Source organism: Musca domestica, unplaced genomic scaffold (assembly GCF_030504385.1).
Source record: "Musca domestica strain aabys unplaced genomic scaffold, Musca_domestica.polishedcontigs.V.1.1 4, whole genome shotgun sequence".
In the NCBI taxonomy this organism is placed as follows: Eukaryota; Metazoa; Arthropoda; class Insecta; order Diptera; family Muscidae; genus Musca; species Musca domestica.
Genome location: NW_026712328.1, coordinates 17,708,526 through 17,730,132, shown reverse-complemented (window position 1 = coordinate 17,730,132; position 21,607 = coordinate 17,708,526). Strand labels below are relative to the sequence as shown.

General features: G+C 35.1%; 4 protein-coding genes across 6 annotated transcripts in view; 3 read left to right on the top strand and 1 right to left on the bottom strand.

Moving 5' to 3' along the window:
- LOC101893689 (RYamide receptor) overlaps positions 1 to 21,607 on the bottom strand; it is a 449,765-nt gene that overhangs the window by 325,880 nt on the left and 102,278 nt on the right. The window lies entirely within an intron of this gene.
- LOC101891974 (phospholipase A1) lies at positions 5,429 to 6,673 on the top strand. The gene is made up of 2 exons (XM_005180098.3): positions 5,429 to 5,567; positions 5,634 to 6,673. Exons 1-2 carry the CDS (start codon positions 5,495 to 5,497, stop codon positions 6,617 to 6,619), a joined length of 1,059 nt encoding a protein of 352 aa, XP_005180155.2. The 5' UTR covers positions 5,429 to 5,494; the 3' UTR covers positions 6,620 to 6,673.
- On the top strand, positions 10,778 to 12,034 carry LOC101892662 (phospholipase A1 VesT1.02). The gene is made up of 2 exons (XM_011292824.3): positions 10,778 to 10,887; positions 10,958 to 12,034. Exons 1-2 carry the CDS (start codon positions 10,848 to 10,850, stop codon positions 11,941 to 11,943), a joined length of 1,026 nt encoding a protein of 341 aa, XP_011291126.3. The 5' UTR covers positions 10,778 to 10,847; the 3' UTR covers positions 11,944 to 12,034.
- On the top strand, positions 18,523 to 19,757 carry LOC101892147 (phospholipase A1). Its single transcript, XM_005180099.4, has 2 exons — positions 18,523 to 18,644; positions 18,713 to 19,757. Exons 1-2 carry the CDS (start codon positions 18,605 to 18,607, stop codon positions 19,696 to 19,698), a joined length of 1,026 nt encoding a protein of 341 aa, XP_005180156.1. The 5' UTR covers positions 18,523 to 18,604; the 3' UTR covers positions 19,699 to 19,757.

Below are 21,607 nucleotides of genomic sequence, written 5' to 3'. Positions count from 1 at the left end.
ACCTATTCTCATATTTTTCCACTTTCTTCAATTTCGCAACCAATCTAAACATGACAAATAATATGAATTCAGCTTTTATTTTCATAATATTTAATTATACTAGTAATTTTTGCATTATAAAAAACATCAAACATCTAACTTTTCTCACAAGAAATAAATATCACATATGTGGTACACAACGATTTTGTAGTGCTCCGACTGCCGTACACTACTTTTTTTAGTGCTCCGACTGCGGTACAGTACGATTCTTGTTGTGCTCCGGTACAGTATCCCTAAAATATTTTTTAAGGGTTGTGCTTTGGTACGATACATTATCTTAGTGTACCACTCCACCTCGGAACGGTACAGAACACTACGGTACAATACCATACTGTTTATTTTCGAACACTGCTTGCCAAACTTGCCAAATGATTTTTGAAAACTTAAAGCGTATTCTTTCTGATATCTGATTAGAATCGCCCCAATCTCTTCTACACGAAAATTAAATTACCAATAGTTATATTCCTCTATCGGATGCCAAATTTTAAGTAATTACCTTAGAAAATATCTGGAAGTACCATTGTATGGAACTATAGAAAAACGTGGACCTATAGAAACAATACTCTAATACAGGAGGTAGAACACGTTATGAACTCTAAATACAGATTTTAAAACTATTCCGTCAGAAAATGTATCTAAAATCGACGAAATAGCGAATATCAATTATTTGGGGGCTGTACAAAAACTTGCATATTTTCAACTATTGCGTTAGCAAATTTAGGCAAAATTATCAAAATGCCGAAATGCTTTGCAAATCTTTACCAATATAGCTCATCTTCGAACTTTACTTTCCTGCAGACAAAAGACAACTCTATGCGAAATCTTAGCTTTCTATCACAGACGGACGGACATGGTTAAATCGACTTACGGAGCTTTAACATACACTGGCTCAATAGCATGTGGCATCGTCTTGTTGAAATCACATGTCATACAAGTCAAGCTCTGGCATTTTGGGCAAAAAAAGTTGGATATCATACCACGGTAGCGCTCACCATTCAGAATTACGTTACCAGCCCATAAACCGCACCAAACTGTGATTTTTTTCTGGATGTATTGGAAGCTGTTGCAATGCTTCAGACTGATCTTAACTTGAAAATCGATCATTCTGCTTATTTTAGTACCCTTTAAACCAAAACTGGGATTCATCGTTAAGCACTACTTTTCGATAAAAAAGTGGATCTTCGACCAACTTTCCCAGATTACATTCACCAACAAATCTGCGTTCCTGAGAAATTGCGCATCAGTTTTACTTTGAAAGGCTTCACAGCCAAATCATTCCGCAATCATTAAGAATGGTCGATACAGTTACGGTATTTTCTTCAGCTCACACACTATGTAAGCGTTATGGTGGTTTAATGATCAACAATGTAAATTTGTTGCGAAATTTAGTCATAATAGTCCGAATTTCCACTTCATAGGGGTGATTAAACAGGCCATAAAGTGGAAGAAGCGCGCCATGTACTTTCTCAACAGAGGATGCATTTTGATTACATAATTCTATAAATTGCAAGCATTGTTGTATGTGAACTAAAATTCTTTGGAATAAATTTTAGAGTCCATACTTATCATTTCCAATTTTTTTGTATATACTTTTTGTTTTTAAAATATAGTTTCCTATTTTTTTTTTAGAGTTAATTATATAGAGTTACTAGCTGAACCCGGTGCGCTTCGCTACCCATTTTGATTTTATATACATTCAAAATTTTATTTACGAATATATGTTGGATAAAGAAAAACAAATTTAAAAATTAATAAAAAAAAAAAAAAAAAATATTGCACTAATTTAATGCGTTAATAAACAAAATCATTACAAAAGCAGTAACATGACATGCATACACGAAGGGTTTGTCCTTTGGATTTATTTATTTCATAGCAAATACCAAGCGTGCAGGAAATTGCAATTTTTTTAAGTTGAGTGGCTTTTCTATTGCAATTAGTGAATTCGAGGTAGCAACATACTTCCCCGTAATAAGCGTATTTCAAATTAATTGTTGTGTTGTTTTTAGTGTTAGCCTAAGGCGTTGTGGGTCAATGGTTCTTATTAAAATCATACCCCAATTTACTTTTACACCAAATTCCGCCACAACTTTCATATTTCATTGAAATTGGTGCGTCAAATATCCAAATCTTAACTAATTTCCAATTAATTTATCACATTTATTATTAATTTATCACATTTATTATTATAACCAAATTCCACACATTCTGAATATCATTGGAATCGGTCATATATATCGTGTTTGGTGCATAATATGTATGAAATCGGCCGAAATATATATGTTAGCTATATTCAAACCTCAACTGATTTCAATATAATTTGGCAATTTTTGCTGGTGCCAGATTTTGTCTCTCTCGCTTTGGGTGCATCAATTATATGAAATCGGCTGAGTATATATTTGGGAGCTATAATCACATCTGAGCGTATTCGAATATAATTTGTCAAATGCAAACGTCAAATGTACCAAATTTAGCCACTCATGCCGAATTTCGTTGGAATCGGAAATACGTATCGTGTTTTGTGCATCAAATATGTGAAATCGGCGAAAAATATATATGGGAGCTATATCCAAATCTGAACCGATTTTAATATAATTTGACTAATTTATTTTCTAATCAAAATCCCGTTACATATTCCAAATTTCTTTGGAATCGAACATACATATCGTGTATGGTGCATAAAATACATGAAATCGGTCGAAAATATATATGAGAGCTATATCCAAATCTGAACCGATTTTAATATAATTTGACAAATGTATATTTGTTTTAATTTCCGCTACACATTCCATAATTTCATTGAAATTAGAGATACATAGCGTGTTTGGTGCATCAAATACATGAAATCGGTCGAAAATATATATGGGAGCTATATCCAAATCTGAACCGATTTCAATATAATTTGACAAATTTATTTTCGGAATTAATCTCGTCACACATTCCAAATTTCATTGGAATCGAACATTCATATTGTGTTTGAGGCATCAAATGAACGAAATCGGTCGAAAATATATATGGGAGCTATATCCAAATCTGAACCGATTACAATATAATTTGGCAAACTTATTTTTGTTCCAAATTACGTTATGTATTCCAAATTTGGAGACTGTATCTTCAACCAATCAATATATATTTGCATATAAAATCTAAATTTTTGGGAGGTACCTTCGATTCTGATGCTATATCTCCAGTTCCAAGTGGAAATTCAAAAATGTATATAGCCTATGTTACTTTCAGGCGATGTTGCAGTATATATGGAAATTTTCAGGAAAATCTATTCAGCGGTTTTCGAGTCCATAAATTACAAACAAACAAACAAACAAACAAACAAACATACAAACATTTTCCTCTTTTATAGATATAGAGATAAAGAAAAACAAATTTAAAAATTAAAAAAAAAATATTGCACTAATTTAATGCGTTAATAAACAAAATCATTATAAAAGCAGTAACATGACATGCATACACGAAGGGTTTGTCCTTTGGATTTATTTATTTCATAGCAAATACCAAGCGTGCAGGAAACTGCAATTTTTTTAAGTAGAGTGGCATTTCTATTGCAGTTAGTGAATTCGAGATAGCAACATACTTCGCCGTAATAAGCGTATTTTAAATAAATTGTTGTGTTGTTTTTTAGTGTTAGCCTAAGGCGTTGTGGGTCAATGGTTCTTATTAAAATCATATCCCAATCTGATCCGATTTAAATATAATTTTAAAAAAATTACTTTTACACCAAACTCCGCCACACCTTTCATATTTAATTGAAATTGGTGCGTCAAATATGTGAAATCGGCCGAGAATATATATATGGGAGCTATATCCAAATCTTAACTAATTTCCAATTAATTTGTCACATTTATTATTGTAACCAAATTCCGCCAAACATTCTGAATTTCATTGGAATCGGTCATATATATCGTATTTTTTCGGCCGAATTATATATGTTAGCTATATCCAAACCTCAACTGATTTCAATATAATTTGGCAATTTTTGCTGGTGCCAGATTTTGTCTCTCTCGCTTTGGGTGCATCAAATATGTGAAATCTGCTGAGTATATATATGGGAGCTATAATCACATCTGAGCGTATTTGAATATAATTTGTCAAATTTATTTTTGTACCAAATTTAGCCACTCATGCCGAATTTCGTTGGAATCGGAAATACGTATCGTGTTTTGTGCATCAAATATGTGAAATCGGGGGAAAATATATATTGGAGCTATATGCAAATCTGAACCGATTTTAATATAATTTGACTAATTTATTTTCTAATCAAAATCCCGTTACATATTCCAAATTTCTTTGGAATCGAACATACATATCGTGTATGGTGCATAAAATACATGAAATCGGTCGAAAATATATATGAGAGCTATATCCAAATCTGAACCGATTTTAATATAATTTGACAAATGTATATTTGTTTTAATTTCCGCTACACATTCCAAATTTCATTGAAATTAGAGATACATAGCGTGTTTGGTGCATCAAATACACGAAATCGGTCGAAAATATATATGGGAGCTATATCCAAATCTGAACCGATTTCAATTTAATTTGACAAATTCATTTTGGCTCCCAATTCCGTTACTTATTTTAAATTTCATTACAATTGGAAATACATGTCGTGTTTGGTCCACCAAATACATGAAATCGGCCGAAAATGTATATGGTAGCTATATCCAAATCTGAACCGATTTCAATATAATTTGGGAAATCAATTTTTTAGATAAAATCTATCACACGTTTCAAATTTCATTGAAATTGGGGATACATAGCGTGTTTGGTGCATCAAATGCTTGAAATCGGCCGAAAATATATATGGGAGCTATATCCAAATCTGAACCGATTACAATATAATTTGGCAAACTTATTTTTGTTCCAAATTCCGTTACGTATTCCAAATTTGGAGACTGTATCTTCAACCAATCAATAGATATGTGCATATAAAATCTAAATTTTTGGGAGGTACCTCCGATTCTGATGCTATATCTCCAGTTCCAAGTGGAAATTCAAAAATGTATATAGCCTATGTTACTTTCAGGCGATGTTGCAGTAAATATGGAAATTTTCAGGAAAATCTATTCAGCGGTTTTCGAGTCCATAAATTACAAACAAACAAACAAACAAACAAACAAACATACAAACATTTTCCTCTTTTATAGATATAGATTTTAATATTAATGTTCAAAAATAGATTGATTAAAACAAATATTAAGTGTTTAGTACTTATTAATGAAAATCAAATCTGACCAGAATAGAGTCTTTAAACGTCAAAAAAAAAAAAAAATATAAGAAAATTAAAACAATCTATGAATCAATTGTTTCCAATTATAATATGCATTTATCACAATCGACGTCAGAGAAAAATGCGATAGCTGCAAAAATGTTTTGGTTATCTGAAGCCTGATTATCACTCCTTGATAGAACTCCACATCCCAAGTATAAAAAGGAAGAAATGCACAGGTGTTCGATATTATTTCGTCTAACCATGAGATATTTCGTTGTATTCGCATTTTGTGTAGCTGCTGGTAAGAAATTCGTGGATACCTTTTGAAAAGATGTGGATTTAAAAAACCAATTATCCTTTACAATAGCTTGTGCCTTCGTTATTCCGGAGGAGGAACGCGTCAATGGTGAAAACGGTTGGTACGTTCCCCAAGAAGACGGATCCCTGGAATGGGTTAATCGCGATGATGCTGAAGCCTATTTGGATCAAGCCCAACAATTCGAGGGTCGTTTAACCACCAATCCTGTTAATTTCTATTTGTACACCAAGTCCAATCCCAATAACGGACATGAAATCTCGGCTACAAGCTCATCGATAAATGGATCTCCTTTCAATGCCCGCAACCCCACCAGAATCACCATCCACGGTTGGACTTCCAGCAAAGATGATTACGTGAACTATGGTATTCGTGATGCCTACTTGGCAAAGGGTGACTACAACATGATTACCGTTGACTGGGGTCGTGCCCGTTCTGTTGATTATGCCTCATCGGTCTTGGCTGTTCCTGGTGTTGGTCAAAAAGTTGCCGCCTTGGTCGATTTCTTGGTTAAGAACCACGGCTTGAAATTGGCTGATTTGGAAATTATTGGTCACAGCTTGGGTGCCCATGTTGCTGGTTTTACCGGCAAGAACATTGCCAGTGGTCAAGCTCATGCCATTATCGGTTTGGACCCTGCCCTTCCTTTGTACAGCTACGACAAACCAACTCAACGTTTATCTAGCACCGATGCCTACTATGTTGAATCTATCCAGACCAACGGTGGTACTTTGGGTTTCTTGAAGCCCATCGGTAAAGGTGCTTTCTATCCCAACGGTGGCAAGACTCAACCCGGTTGCGGCGTTGATCTTACCGGTAGCTGTTCCCATAGCCGCGCTGTTACCTACTACGTCGAAGCCGTTTCCATTAATGATTTCGGCACCATTAAGTGTCCAAACTATGAAGATGCTGTTGCCAAGAGCTGTGGTTCCACTTACAGTTCCGTTCGTATGGGTGCTACCTCTAATGCCTATATGGTCGCTGGTGATTTCTATGTTCCAGTCAATAGCAAGTATCCTTATGGTGTATTGGGTTGATTTGGTTATGTTGACATGCTAAGTTTTGAAAATAAAGTATGATTGATTAGAGCATCTATTGGTTTATTTCTTTCACACCTACAAACTGGATAATAGGGATGATACATCTGAATGATGGGACATCAATTCCTCACAGCAAATGCTACGTTAATATGTAGCGGGATTAAAAAGGAGTTATTTATCGGTTATAATCGGTTAACTAGTTTTGTAGAACAGCAATATCTGAAAAACTATTTTTAAAATTTTTCAGGAAAAATAACAGTTATTTGTACACTCTACTTCGTCCTGCAGAACTTGTTGGCCATGCTATATACATGTCGCACATAGAGATTGTATTAAAACAAATATAAAGAATGTAATTATAACACTCAAACGGAATGTCTATCCAAAAGCCAATAGCAATTTCACCAGTAATGTGAAGGATGTATTTTCTGTTGTGTTTGAAGGCGAAATAAGTGAATGATAAGTATATGGTCTGGCAGTATTTTATTTACATGCTTATTTGTTTTCCACGACACATTTACAAATTGACATTTCAGTTCAATAACCTTAGATCTTTAGTGTAAATAGTTAATTATGAGCATTAGCATTTGTTACGACTTCGGAAAATAACCAATGTCTTATGTACGCACATATATATTCACAAAAATATAGGAAGCACCAACGCCCCGAGGAGATAATCACAAACAAACGTATAGTAATTGCGAAAATTAATTGGTTTCTCGTTTCACTATTATAGAACACAAAATTCTACTCCAGTAACGAAACTTTCTCTGATTGAATATTGTTCAAATAGAACACTTTTACTGTAAGTTGTAAGCTGTAAGTTTTGAAACCCTTCAACAATGGAAAGAATTTGGTCATTTCCAAAAAATCCGTTAAAAACTATGTTAAGATATTAAAAATGCCGAATGTAGCCATTATTTTAGGGTCTATACGACAAGGTGAACCCTCATGCGCAACTTTTGTCATAAGCCATAGGGGAGTCTTAGGCAGCAGTATCCATTACGAACTTCAAATGCCAAATATGAAACAATTTCCGTGAAAAATGTCGTTAATATCATCAAAATACCCAAAATCGGAAGGTAGCGTTATATGGGCTATATTGGTATGTCCAAGAACCCGCAAGAATCCACTAGTTTTTAAATATTTTTCGATATCATTAAGGCAAATTTAATATCGAGGTAAAAACTTTTACATTCTTGCAGTTCTGGGACAGGTCATATATTAGTGGGGGAGTTCCTGTTATATGAAACTTACACCAACAGTAAGGAAAAGTCAAAAGTCGGGCAGTGCCGACTATATGATACCCTACACCACTATTCATATTTAGTAGAGCTCCCGTAACAAAAGATTTTTTTTTCAAGTAGATCAACATTCGGCTTTAGAATAGTTATAGTTTGCTACAGAGTACATGATATTACTTAGAGAAGGATTATATTAAAAAAATATATGTCGGCTTGCACAACATGGAGACTTACGTCTCGAAATTCACTCCATTTGGGCTGATATTAGCCATTATTTCCACAATTAACCAGAATTCGGTTCAAGAGATATGAGAGCTATATCTAAATGTGATCCAATTTGATTGATCCAATTTTAATAAAGTTCGTTCTTGGGCCAAAAAAACATTTTTTGCAAAATTTCATCTCAATCGAATAATAAATGCGACCTGCATTTTTTCACATAGCCGAATACATAGCCGGACGGACACTCATAAATCGACTAAGCAAGTAATTCTATGAAGATCATCAAAAGTAACTATGGGTCTATGTCGCTTCCTTCTCCATGTTACAAACAAATGCACAAAGATATAACTTTACCACTATGTGGTGAAGGGTATAAAAACATTTAATTTTCATTTCATTCTTGAAATAATAGTATATTGTCCTGCAAAAGAACCCACGAAGATATGTACATGTTCAGAGCATTGGCCATATATTTATGACCTATGTCGTGTTAATGGGTATTCATAAAAAGTAACTTTACATATGACCCTAACATGATGTGTATATTAATTAGCCTTAAGAAAAGGATATAGTCTAACTGGCCCGACCATGTGACACCCTCCTCGGAAAAGCTCTTTAGGTCCAAACTTATATTGGGCGATTTTTAAACAGTGCCATCTGCAACCTTTGTTTTTCGACCTGTGGCATTAACTTAAATTTACGCCCGCTGTCGTGCTAATAATTATTCAAAAAAATTCACACAAAAGTGGTGGTTCATTTTACCTCCTAAATATTATCAAAAATACTAAGCTTCTGCCCTGTCCTAAACTCTAAAATTACGCGAAACTCCTTATCGAGTGGTCTTTAACTGTGGCCTGTAGAAATATTGCGACATCAAGAAAATGTTCAGTTTTTGGTCAATTCCAACCCCTAAACACTTATTCATTTGAATGCATATAAAATCAAAGGGGTAGCGAAGCGCACCGGGTTCAGCTAGTAAAATATATACCAAAAAAATAAAAAATATCACAAAATGTTTTACAAAACCATAGTATTTTGTTGGTGCAAAATGGTAAGGCTTAATCCCGATTAAACGATGGTAATGTTTACCAGGGGTAAGGCAGGGAATACCTTGGTTTCGGAAAGAGCCACCAATCCTCATCAGTTCCCTTGTTTTTTGTCTGGGATATTCTCCCTAGGAGTTATTTTAAAAATAACTCCTATGACAAAAAACTTTTTTACCAAAGTGACGATATCGTAAGCTCAATAGAAGAGGAACCAAAGAATTATATAAAACTAAAAATTCTTTTGGATAATCTTCTAAATCTTACAACCGCACTTAAAAACATTTTCATCTTTCTCCACTTGTTATGATTTCTTTTGACATGAACGAAGTAGCATGACCATGTAAGTTGGTTTTATCTGTTACAACTAAAACCCCTTCGTCAATCGTGCCTTGTCTATTAATAGAACAGTGTTGGCTTGTTTGTTTGTTCGGGATGCCGTGGTATTTTGATGTGGCAAAATGGTCAGGCTTAATCTCATTAGATCGATACAGCTCGAGTAGATAGAATGATCCATATATAACATCATGGGTCTGGATATTAAATTTTACCAATTTTTTATAATATTGTTTTGAAGCTGTATTGACGATTAATTTAGTTTTGGTATGTTGGGAAATGATTTTCTATACGAACAACGTTTTTTCCTAATGTCTGTTGTAATACATATCTGTTGTAATACATGTATCCACTTTATATAAAAATGTCTTATATAAAATAAATATACTTAACCGCTGTTATTCTTGCTTATGTGTAAAAACATCTAAATATAAAAAGCTATGACAAAAAACTTTTTTACCAAAGTGACGATATCGTAAGCTCAATAGAAGAGGAACCAAAGAATTATATAAAACTAAAAATTCTTTTGGATAATCTTCTAAATCTTACAACCGCACTTAAAAACATTTTCATCTTTCTCCACTTGTTATGATTTCTTTTGACATGAACGAAGTAGCATGACCATGTAAGTTGGTTTTATCTGTTACAACTAAAACCCCTTCGTCAATCGTGCCTTGTCTATTAATAGAACAGTGTTGGCTTGTTTGTTTGTTCGGGATGCCGTGGTATTTTGATGTTGCAAAATGGTCAGGCTTAATCTCATTAGATCGATACAGCTCGAGTAGATAGAATGATCCATATATAACATCATGGGTCTGGATATTAAATTTTACCAATTTTTTATAATATTGTTTTGAAGCTGTATTGACGATTAATTTAGTTTTGGTATGTTGGGAAATGATTTTCTATACGAACAACGTTTTTTCCTAATGTCTGTTGTAATACATATCTGTTGTAATACATGTATCCACTTTATATAAAAATGTCTTATATAAAATAAATATACTTAACCGCTGTTATTCTTGCTTATGTGTAAAAACATCTAAATATAAATAATTATCTCATTTGAGCTTTTACTTCAAATTAATGTCGTGTGTGAAAATTGTGGAAGAAATTTATAAAGTACTTAAAATCGATAATGTTAAATGTTTTGTTTTTAAAAGCAGATTTTTTATCGATTGGTATCTGCACCGCACTTGTTATTAATAACTGATTAGTACTTATATACAACCAAAATAAAAAATTGTCCGAAACATGCAGATAAAGCTAATGATAATTCACATATGTGAAAAAAACCAAAAACAAATATAGCCAACTTGAAGATAGTCTCTTGTATATAAGGGAGTACTTTACAATTGGTTAATATTATTTCGTTTTACAATGAAATATTTTGTGCTATTGGGATTTTGCTTAGCTGCTGGTAAGAAATTGCTTTTTGGTTTCCTTTGGAAGATTTTATAATTTCATTTTAATTATTTACTTTACTTTAGCTTGTGCCTCTGTCATTCCGGAGGAGGAACGTGTCAACGGTGAAAACGGTTGGTACGTTCCCCAGACCGATGGATCCTTTGAATGGGTCGATCTTGAGGAAGCCGAATCTTACTTAAATCAAGCCGAACAATTGGAAGGACGTTTGTCCTCAAATCCCGTTACCTTCTACTTGTATACCAAGTCAAATCCTGATAAAGGCCATGAAATCAAGGCTACCACCAAGTCAATTAAAGCCTCTCCCTTCAATGCCAAGCACCCCACCAGAATCACAATTCACGGTTGGACCTCGAATAGCAATGATTACGTTAACTCCGGTGTTCGCAAAGCCTATTTGAAAAAGGGTGATTACAACATTATAGCTATTGACTGGGCCCGAGCTCGTTCGGTTGATTATGCTACTTCCGTTTTGGCTGTCCCCGGTGTGGGTAAAAAAATTGCCGCCTTGGTCGATTTCTTAGTTAAAGAATACGACATGAAATTGGATGATTTGGAAATCATTGGTCACAGCTTAGGTGCCCATGTTGCTGGTTTCACCGGTAAGAACATTGCCAGCGGTAAGGCTCATGCCATTATCGGTTTGGACCCTGCCCTTCCCTTGTACAGTTACGACAAGCCCAGCAAACGTCTATCCAGCACGGATGCCCACTATGTTGAGTCTATTCAAACCAACGGTGGCAAATTGGGTTTCTTGAAACCCATCGGTAAGGGTGCTTTCTATCCCAACGGTGGCAAGAAACAACCAGGCTGTGGTGCTGATCTTACAGGCAGCTGCTCTCATGGTCGCTCTGTCAGCTACTATGTTGAAGCCATCGAGAAGGACAATTTTGCTACCATCAAATGTGAAAACTATGAAGATGCTGTTGCTAAGAAGTGCGGTTCCACATACAGCGGCGTACGCATGGGTGCCATCCACAACGCCTACATGGTTGCCGGTGATTTCTACGTGCCCGTTCACAGCGAATATCCCTATGGTGTTTTGGCTTAAAAAAATTGGTTAGAAAAGGAAATGTCGAATAAAAAAATTGATCAAAATAATATTCATAAGGTTTTAAAATTATAGACGTGACTATTTTTAATCAATTGTTTTATTTAGCTTTCCAAACAAATGAAGATGCGCATAAAAATCATTTTTGGGTATATAGTTTTAGGATGGCAGAATATATTTCGTAGCCATATGAAATATGTCCATAATGTTTTATTATTGTTCATATATAATTTTAGAGTTCATTTACATTTTGAACATTGGCTAATGGATATGTTTGGGTCAACATGTTATACAGGTAGCTGCTTTAATATCCTAATGAGAATTTGATTAACAGAAGGGCTTTTGCCCAAGCTCTAATATTACGAGGGATATAAATATGCAAATAAGCATTTATATGGTTATTACACGGACGACGAACGAATATGACGGTGACCCTTTTCTTCATTTTTTTTAATATAAATATTATTATCCCAGTGTAGCTGTGGCCACAGATAAGCTTAAAAAATATGCTAAGTAAATTTCAGAGATGTTATCATATGATTTTTTAGGCCAGTTTATACATCATGTTAGAGACAGATAAGTAAGAATAATAACTTATCATTCCATTTTAACTCCTCGAAATACTCATGATAGACACTAAAAGTATATATAATCTGGATCAGCGTGAAATTCTTGGTCGATTTAGCGATATCAATCTGTCTGTCGTAATCACGTTGTCTTTCGAACGAATTAAGAAGGCTAAAATTTTGCACACAAGTATATAGGTCATGTCGGTTTACGTATAGCCATATAACAGTACCTCCAAATATTCGGTATTTTGATGATTTTAGTGACATTTTTTACCGGAATTACTTCAAAATTCGTATTTGAAAATCTTAATTGGTCTTCGTATAGCCCCTATTTAACGGTCATCAATTTAGCTGTATATTTCGACGAATTTTTGTATATAATCAAGTTCTTTCCAAATGTGGAGGTTGTTAAAAGTTCGGCCCGGCTTAACATAGCTGCTTTCTTACTTGTTTTCATTTTATAAGCAAAATTTTAAAGCATACTTTTACGCGCATGCTATAGCCGTTATAGTAGGGTCTATACGACGTGTTTGTTATAAGTTTGTTATAAGTTGTTTGTTATAAGTCTTTACCATATTATTAACTGTGAATAATGAAGCATCATTAAAATACCGTATATAGAGAGGTACCGTTATAACGAAGCTATACGAAGACCTGGATCTAAATAGACGATTTTCTGTCACAGTCTGTAGCATCCATTACCAACCTCAAATGCGACATCTCAAAAAATATCGGTGATTATTGTACCTAAAATCGTCAAAATACCGAATATAGGAGGTACTGATATATGGGGCCTATACAAAGACCTGGACCTGCATAGAAAATTTTGTGTCACAGACTGTAGTTCCAATTACGAACTCTAAATACGTAATTTGAAACTACTCCGGTGAATAATGATGCTAAAATCATAAAAATACCAAATATTGGGAGGTACCATTATGGGGGGGCTATACGAAAACGTAGACCTGCACAGACAATTTTCTGTCCTAGGCTGAAAAATCCATTTCGAACTTCAAATACCAAATTTGAAACAATTCCGGTGAATAATAATAAATTCATCAATATACCGAATATCGGGAGGTACCGTTATATGGGGGCTGTGCGAAGACCTGGACCGACATGGCTCTTTTACGAACTTAACATGCCTACTGGTACATTATGCATGTATGCAAAATTCTAGCCTTCAATCTCAATCGGACATCGCTAAATTGACTTAGAATTTTACGCTGATCCATAGAATGGGGGAGGCTATAAAAATGTACAATTCAATCAAGTCAAATTGAAAAATCTCATGCGATAAAAAATATGATAAAAAGTTTAAACAAAATATTACAGAAAAATATTCACATCTTTATTAAGAGATTTTAATGCGTTTTTTTTAGAATTATTGATTGTTTTGGTTCATTTTAAACCCTTCTAACTAACATCGCCTTCATTGATATATGACATTGTATATATTTTGCTATAAATGCGATGACTTGGATATCAGCATCAATGGAACGATCAAATGTAACATTTTCGAATATTTGTGATTTCGCTGGAATTAAAAATAATCGCGGTTTAATGAAATTTTTTTATATAAAAATTATGGCCTATTTCAATCACTAGCTATTATTATTAATTATTATTAGATGACCATTCTTCTGCCCAGCCCTAAACTCTAGCCCCATGAAAAATTCCGAGTCGATTGTCCAAAATTGTGACATCTGGAGCAACTACTAAATCAATATAGTTTCCTATGTTTGGGCCAAACCAAACTTAAAATAACCCCAGGGTATAATTATTATTATAGCTCCAACATTAATTCTCACTAATTCCCATTATAAACGTAAACTGTTATGAGTACAACTCCTAATTACGTTCTAAGTTTGAATCATATAGAGGACCAATATTTAGACCATGTCGCACATTGGTCTAAATAACAAATTTTTTTTTTTTTTTTTTTTTGAGCGATGTACCCAGAAATATATTTTGAAACTATTTCTTAGGGATAAAATCACTGGTTCGAAGCCACGAAACCACGAAGGCCACTCGTCCGACAGCTGTTAAAATTTTTCCAGCGATAGCTCATTATATTGTTTACAAGCGTACAAAAGCATTTTGGTGCGAAGTTTTCAGAAAAAAAAATTATTCGTGATGGAATTCAAGCTTGATAGTATGATTTATTTATATTTGACTGGAAAACCACAAGTGGCTTTCGTTAGAGCACGCCAGTATTTAAATGTGAATAAATCTTTTGTGTCTCGTACCATCGCTCGTTACCGTGATACTGGTAGCGTAGCTCGACGTCAAGGAAGTGGACGGAAGAAAACAGCAACATCAGCAGAAATCACCCACTCATCACGCGCCACCCAAGAATGATTATAAAATGGGCTTCCTCGCTTCATTTCCAGCTCATAATAGCCATCAAAATCTCCGGATACCAATCCGTTGGACTACTGAGGCTGGAGTATTTTGGAAAGAAAGGTTGGCACTTGGTCACCTCAAGCAAGCGCTTAGTCGGGAATGGGCCAAAATACCGCAGAGCAACATTTGGGCATCGTGTGACGGTTTTATTGGCCATTTAAAGGCCATAATTTGTGCCAAAGGTGACCAATTCAAACAAATCTAAACTTATTCTAATAATTGATTTTGATTTAATGATTGATTGATTTCCCACATTTTTTTGCTTTCATTCAATAAAATTAAAAAAATAAAAAACAAAAGAAACATGGGTAGCAAAATGTCATTCTTTTTATACCCTCCACCATACTATGGAGGGTATTTTAACATTGTCATTCCGTTTGTAACTCCTCAAAATACTCATGTCAGACCCAACAAAGTACATATATTTTTGATCAGTGTAAAATTCTTAGTCGATTTAGCGATGTCCGTCACGATTTAGCGATGTCCCTCTGTCTGTCCGTCTGTTGTAATCACGCTATCTTTCGAACGAATTGAGATTGAAGGCTAAAATTTTGCACACACTTTTACTTTGCAGTAGGCAGGTTAAGTTCGTAAATGAGCCATGTAGGTCCACGTTTTCATATAGCCACCATATAACGGTACCTCCCGATATTCGCTATGTTGATGATTTTAGCGACATTTTCACCGGAATTGTTTCATTTGGTATTTGAAGTTCCAAATAGGTACTACAGCCTAGGAGAGAAAATTGTTTCTGCAGGTCCACGTCTTCGTATAGTCCCCATATAACGGTACCTCCCTAAATTCGGTATTTTGATGATTTTAGCGACATTGTTCACCGGATTGTTTCAAATTGGGTAATTGAAGTTCGCAATGAATACTGAAGCCTAAGATGGAAAATTGTCCATGCCATTCCACGTCTTAGTATAGCCCCCACATAACGGTCCCCACATAAGGGTACCTTCCGATATTCGGTATTTTGAAGATTTTATCGTCATTTTATCGGAGTAGTTTCAAATTACGTATTTAGAGTTCGTATAGGAACTTTAGTCTGTGACAGAAAATTGCCTATGCAGGACCAGGTCTTCGTATAAGCCCTATATATCAGTACGTCCTTATATTCGGTATTTTGACGATTTTAGGTACAATACTCACCGGCCCGGCCGAACTTACTGCTTTTTAAATTGTTATTGTTATGCAAGCCACACACGATACAACTGGTTGTACAACTTGAAGAGTACTAAAATTATGTGTTTCGGTCACAAACGATACAACTTACTGTACAACTTCACTTTCCGTAGAGTTTAGTTGAGTTAGGATGACACCGGAAAAATCATTCTCTATAATTGACTCAATAGCTTTTATTTATTATTAATTTTGGAAATTTAATTTTATAAATTGAAATTCCTTTTTATATATACATTAAAATCACACATATGATTCGTATAGTTTGGATGTGGGAAACAATGGTGTTGCCTCTTCAAAAATAAACACAAAATGAACTTGTATGCCACATGCCCACAAACGTTACATTCGGTTGGTACAACATACCAAATATCAAAAAATTTTGATTTTTTGTGCAACCCAGACACAACTTCGTACAACCGGACCACAAATGATACAATCTTGAATACAACCTCTCCAAGTTGTACAACCAGTTGTATCGTGTGTGGCTTGCATTAGGAATAGGCCGGTATTGTCAGTACGGTATTTCCATGTGGTGGCCCATATTGTCCATCTAGCGATTTTATCTTATTTTGAAGAAAACACAACGATTTGTGGGTTTATGTGCGAACAGACAACGCTAAGTCGCCTCCAAATGTCCTAAAACCTACTTCGGTAATAGAGTCTAGGGGCGATAAGATTTATAGGCACGTTTTTTTATTAGAAGTATCTGTAACCATTAGGCTGACAGTATAGTCTAGCTGTACATTAAGGAAAGCTATGCCAATAATTATACATATGTAATTTTTAACAGATAATAACAAGTTAAAAAGCAGTAAGTTCGGCCGGGCCGAACTTTTAATACCCTCCACCATTTGCAACGAATTTGGAAATTTTCAAAAAATAAAATCCTTAAAAAATTCTGATAAAATTTTAAAAATACCGAATATAGCCGTTGTTTTGAGGTCTATACGACGTGGACATACATAGGCATTGTTTGTCATAAGCCATTACCATATTCAAATTCGAAACTTGAAATAAACGGTGAATAATGTAGCTAAAATCATCAAAATACCGAATATAGGGAGGTACCGTTATATGGGGGCTATACGAAGACCTAGACCCGCACAGACAATTTTCTGCCACAGACGGTAGTTCCCATAACGAACTTCAAATACCAATTTTAAAATAATTCCGGTGAATAATGTCGCTAAAATCATCAAAATACCGAATATAGGGAGGTACCGTTATATGGGGGCTATATGAAGACGTGGACCTGCACAGATAATTTTCTGTCTTAGGGTGTAGTATCCATTTTGAACTTCAAATACCAAATTTGAAACAATTCCCGTGAATAATGTCGTTAAAATCATCAAAATACCGAATATCGGGAGGTACCGTTTTATGGGGGCTATACCAAGACGTGGACCTGCACGGATAATTTTCCGTCTTAGGGTGTAGTATCCATTTTGAACTTCAAATACCAAATTTGAAACAATTCCCGTGATTAATGTCGCTAAAATCATCAAAATACCGAATATAGGGAGGTACCGTTATATGGGGGCTATATGAAAACGTGGACCTTCATGGCCCATTTACGAACTTAACCTGCCTACTGGAAAAATAAACATGTGTGCAAAATTTTAGCCACCTATCTCAATTCATTCGAAAGATAGCGTGATTACAACAGACAGACAGACGGACAGACAGACAGACAGACGGACAGACAGACAGACGGACATCGCTAAATCGACTTAGAATTTTACGCTGATCAAGAATATATATACTTTGTTGGGTATGATATGAGTATTTCGAGGAGTTACAAACGGAATGACAAAGTTAATATACCCTCCATAGTATGGTGGAGGGTATAAAAATTAGTGATATTTATACAACATTTACCAAAATTAGTATGAATTTTTTCTCCATTCCATAATACCTAACAAACATCAATAATTGCTTAGTCACACGTAAGTGAAGTAGGTGTGTTTTACATTAAAAAAATCTTTTGTCTCAAAAGATAAAGCTCATGTGTGGGGGTGGCTAATCACCTGATTTATACTTAAAGGCAAATAATCAGACACTGATTAGTACTGGACAGATAAGTTAAATTGAAATTACATGCGTTTGTAGACAAAAGAATATCACCACATATAAATATATTAAAAATATAGCGACAAAAACAACAATAAAAATATTTTAAAAAATAGTTTGTTAATCTCAACTATCTACTTTCTCGAGTAATTAATCGGAATAATGGCTACTACACTTGTTTCGATACCACTGGCTAGGGAAAATCGAAAGACACATGTTTGGTCATAGAAATCCATTAGAGAACATTTTGCACGGATTTCAGATACAACCGGTACTTGAATGATAAGAAATTTTCACGCGATGTTAAGATAGACAATGGTGACGCCATTCGGGAATTAGATAGCGTTACATACCCCTTTTCGCTGTCCATGGTCGAAATGGTATAAAAGAGTAAGAATTTGCAGAAATCAGTTGTATTATTTCGTTTAGCCATGAAATACTTCGTTATTTTTGCTCTCTGCGTAGCTGCTGGTAAGACTTTCTTTTTGGTACGCATTTGGACTTGGCCGTTAAAATATTTGTCTGCAATTTTTCTACAGCTGCTGCTTCCGCCATTCCTGAAGAGGAACGCGTCAACGGTGAAAACGGTTGGTATGTTCCCCAGGCTGATGGCTCTTTTGAATGGGTCGATCTTGATGAAGCCGAAGACTACTTGAACCAAGCTGAACAATTGGAAGGCCGTTTGACCACCAATCCCGTTACCTTCTTGTTGTACACCAAATCCAACCCCAGCGATGGTGTTGAAATCACCACCACCACCAAATCCATCAACGCTTCTCCCTTCAATGCCAAGCACCCCACCAGAATCACCATCCACGGCTGGACTTCCAGCAAGGATGACTACGTCAACTATGGTATCCGTGGTGCTTTCTTGGGCAAGGGTGACTACAACATGATCACCGTTGATTGGGGTCGTGCTCGTTCCGTTGATTATGCCTCCTCCGTTTTGGCTGTTCCCGGTGTTGGCCAGAAGGTCGCCAAATTGGTTGATTTCTTGGTTAAGAACTACGGCATGAAATTGGCTGATTTGGAAATCATTGGTCACAGCTTGGGTGCCCATGTTGCTGGTTTCACCGGTAAGAACATCGCCAGTGGTCAAGCTCACACCATCATCGGTTTGGACCCTGCCCTCCCCTTGTACAGCTACGATAAGCCCGACAAGCGTTTGTCCAGCACTGATGCTTACTATGTTGAATCTATCCAAACTGACGGTGGTAAATTGGGCTTCTTGAAACCCATCGGTAAGGGTGCTTTCTACCCCAACGGCGGCAAATCTCAACCTGGTTGCGGTGTTGATGTTACCGGTAGCTGCGCTCACAGCCGTTCCGTTATCTACTACGTTGAAGCTGTCCAAAAGGACGATTTCGCCACCATGAAGTGCCAGAACTACGAAGATGCCGTCGCCAAGAGCTGTGGCTCTACCTATAGCTCCGTTCGCATGGGTGCTGATACCAACGCTTACATGGTTGCCGGTGATTTCTATGTTCCCGTCAACAAGGAAGCTCCCTACGGTAAATTGGCTTAAATTTGCTTTAGCATAAGTAGCAGAATTTTGAAATTAAATACAATTTGAAAATATATAAATTTGCTTTTTTTATGAAAATATTTCTCAATAAAAAATGGGAAAACTTGACGTAATATTAAAGTAAAAGTATAAGGAAAATGACAAAATTAAAAAAACATATGATTGTTATTGAATGAGTTTAATGGCATCTAAGTGGCATATATTTCAAACTAATATATAGGAGATGTTTCTCAATCTGAATCGATTTAACAAATATGCTAAGGATGCATATTATGGTACGTACTAATAGGAAATAAAATAGTTCACACAAGAAACCTCTATTCCTTTGTAAATATTGTAAACATAGTTTTGTGCATGTGCATTTCCACACGTATGTAATCTTTTTGCTTCTTTCGCTAATATCCATGCCCAACTTGCTCTCTGCCTGAAAGCATGCTTTTACATAAAGTCATACAACAGATTGTTTTCCGGATTTTAATGCAAAACTCTAAACGAAAACAATCACTTCCTATATACATTTGGAGCTTTTGTGGTATACATGAAACCTTCACGGACGGCAGGCATGATGAAAGTAGAAAACTTGTTAAAACTTTGACCATAGGATTGCATACAGGAGCCAAACACCGCCACCATCACCAGCGAATACTGGTATCCTCAACATAATTAAACGTATTAACTGAGATTTTATATTTAATTACCTTTAATTCCTGGTACTTTTGGCTTCCGTTGTTGGCGAGTGTTGTATTTTATTTTGTTTTCAAACAAAATACCCATGTGTGCCGTCATAAAATAAGAATAATATCCCAAGGATCCTTTTAATTAGATTCTATGGCAGTTATTTTACAAACACATGGCCATTTCGACGTTTATATGGCTTCATTTATGCACTGCACATCATCAACGTGAGTAAATAAGTAAGCTGTGGATTTGTAGGGGCTATCATTACAAACTCCATAATAATATAGGCTAGAATCAAAGTAAATATTAAATAAATTATTTCTTGCATTGGACTAACTTTTTTAATAATGTTTCCAGTACTTAACATGAGATTATTGAAATGACCAATGACCAATTAAAGCAAGAGGACTATAAATATGTTTTGTTGCTTATATACCGTAATAAACAAATATCCGCTTACATTATTGACGTAATGGAAAATCAAATTCGAAATTAAAAGTGATTCTAATAACTTATTGAATGCTTAAAAATTATTCCAGATTTCGGCAAATTATATAATAATTATAGAATGAATGTTTATTGTCCATTAAACTGGATCATAACAAGCTAAACTATTCTACACAATTTTCTATCACTAATTTGTACCATAGGTCTTAGAAAACACCATAAATCCATATCTTACCTTACGTCAGGAATTTATAAATATTAAACACATATTCGGGTTTAAGACGTAATTTATATAAATTAATTTGAAATTCACAAAAAACGCCATATTAGAAGAACGACGTCAAATATAACAAGTAAAAAAACATTTAGTTAGGCAGGGCCGAACTTTTAATACCCTCCACCTTAGGGTAAGAAAATATTTGACCCACAAATACCAATTTTTAGACATATTTTGGGAAAATGTGGCAAAAATCATAAAAAAAATCGGGAGGTACCGCTATATGGGGCTATACATACAATGTTTCGCTAACGGAGCTATATAACCCATTAGACCCACAAATACCAACTTTTAGACAAATGCGTGAAAAAATGTGGGAAAAATCATGAAAATACCGAATATCGGGAGTTACCATTATATGGGTGATATACCAAAACATTGACCTATACATATAATATTTCGCCACCTGAGCTAGAATCCATTATGACTAACAAATACCAATTTTTAGACAAATCCGTGGAAAAAGTAACAAAAACCATCAAAATAACGGTACCGTTATATGGAAGC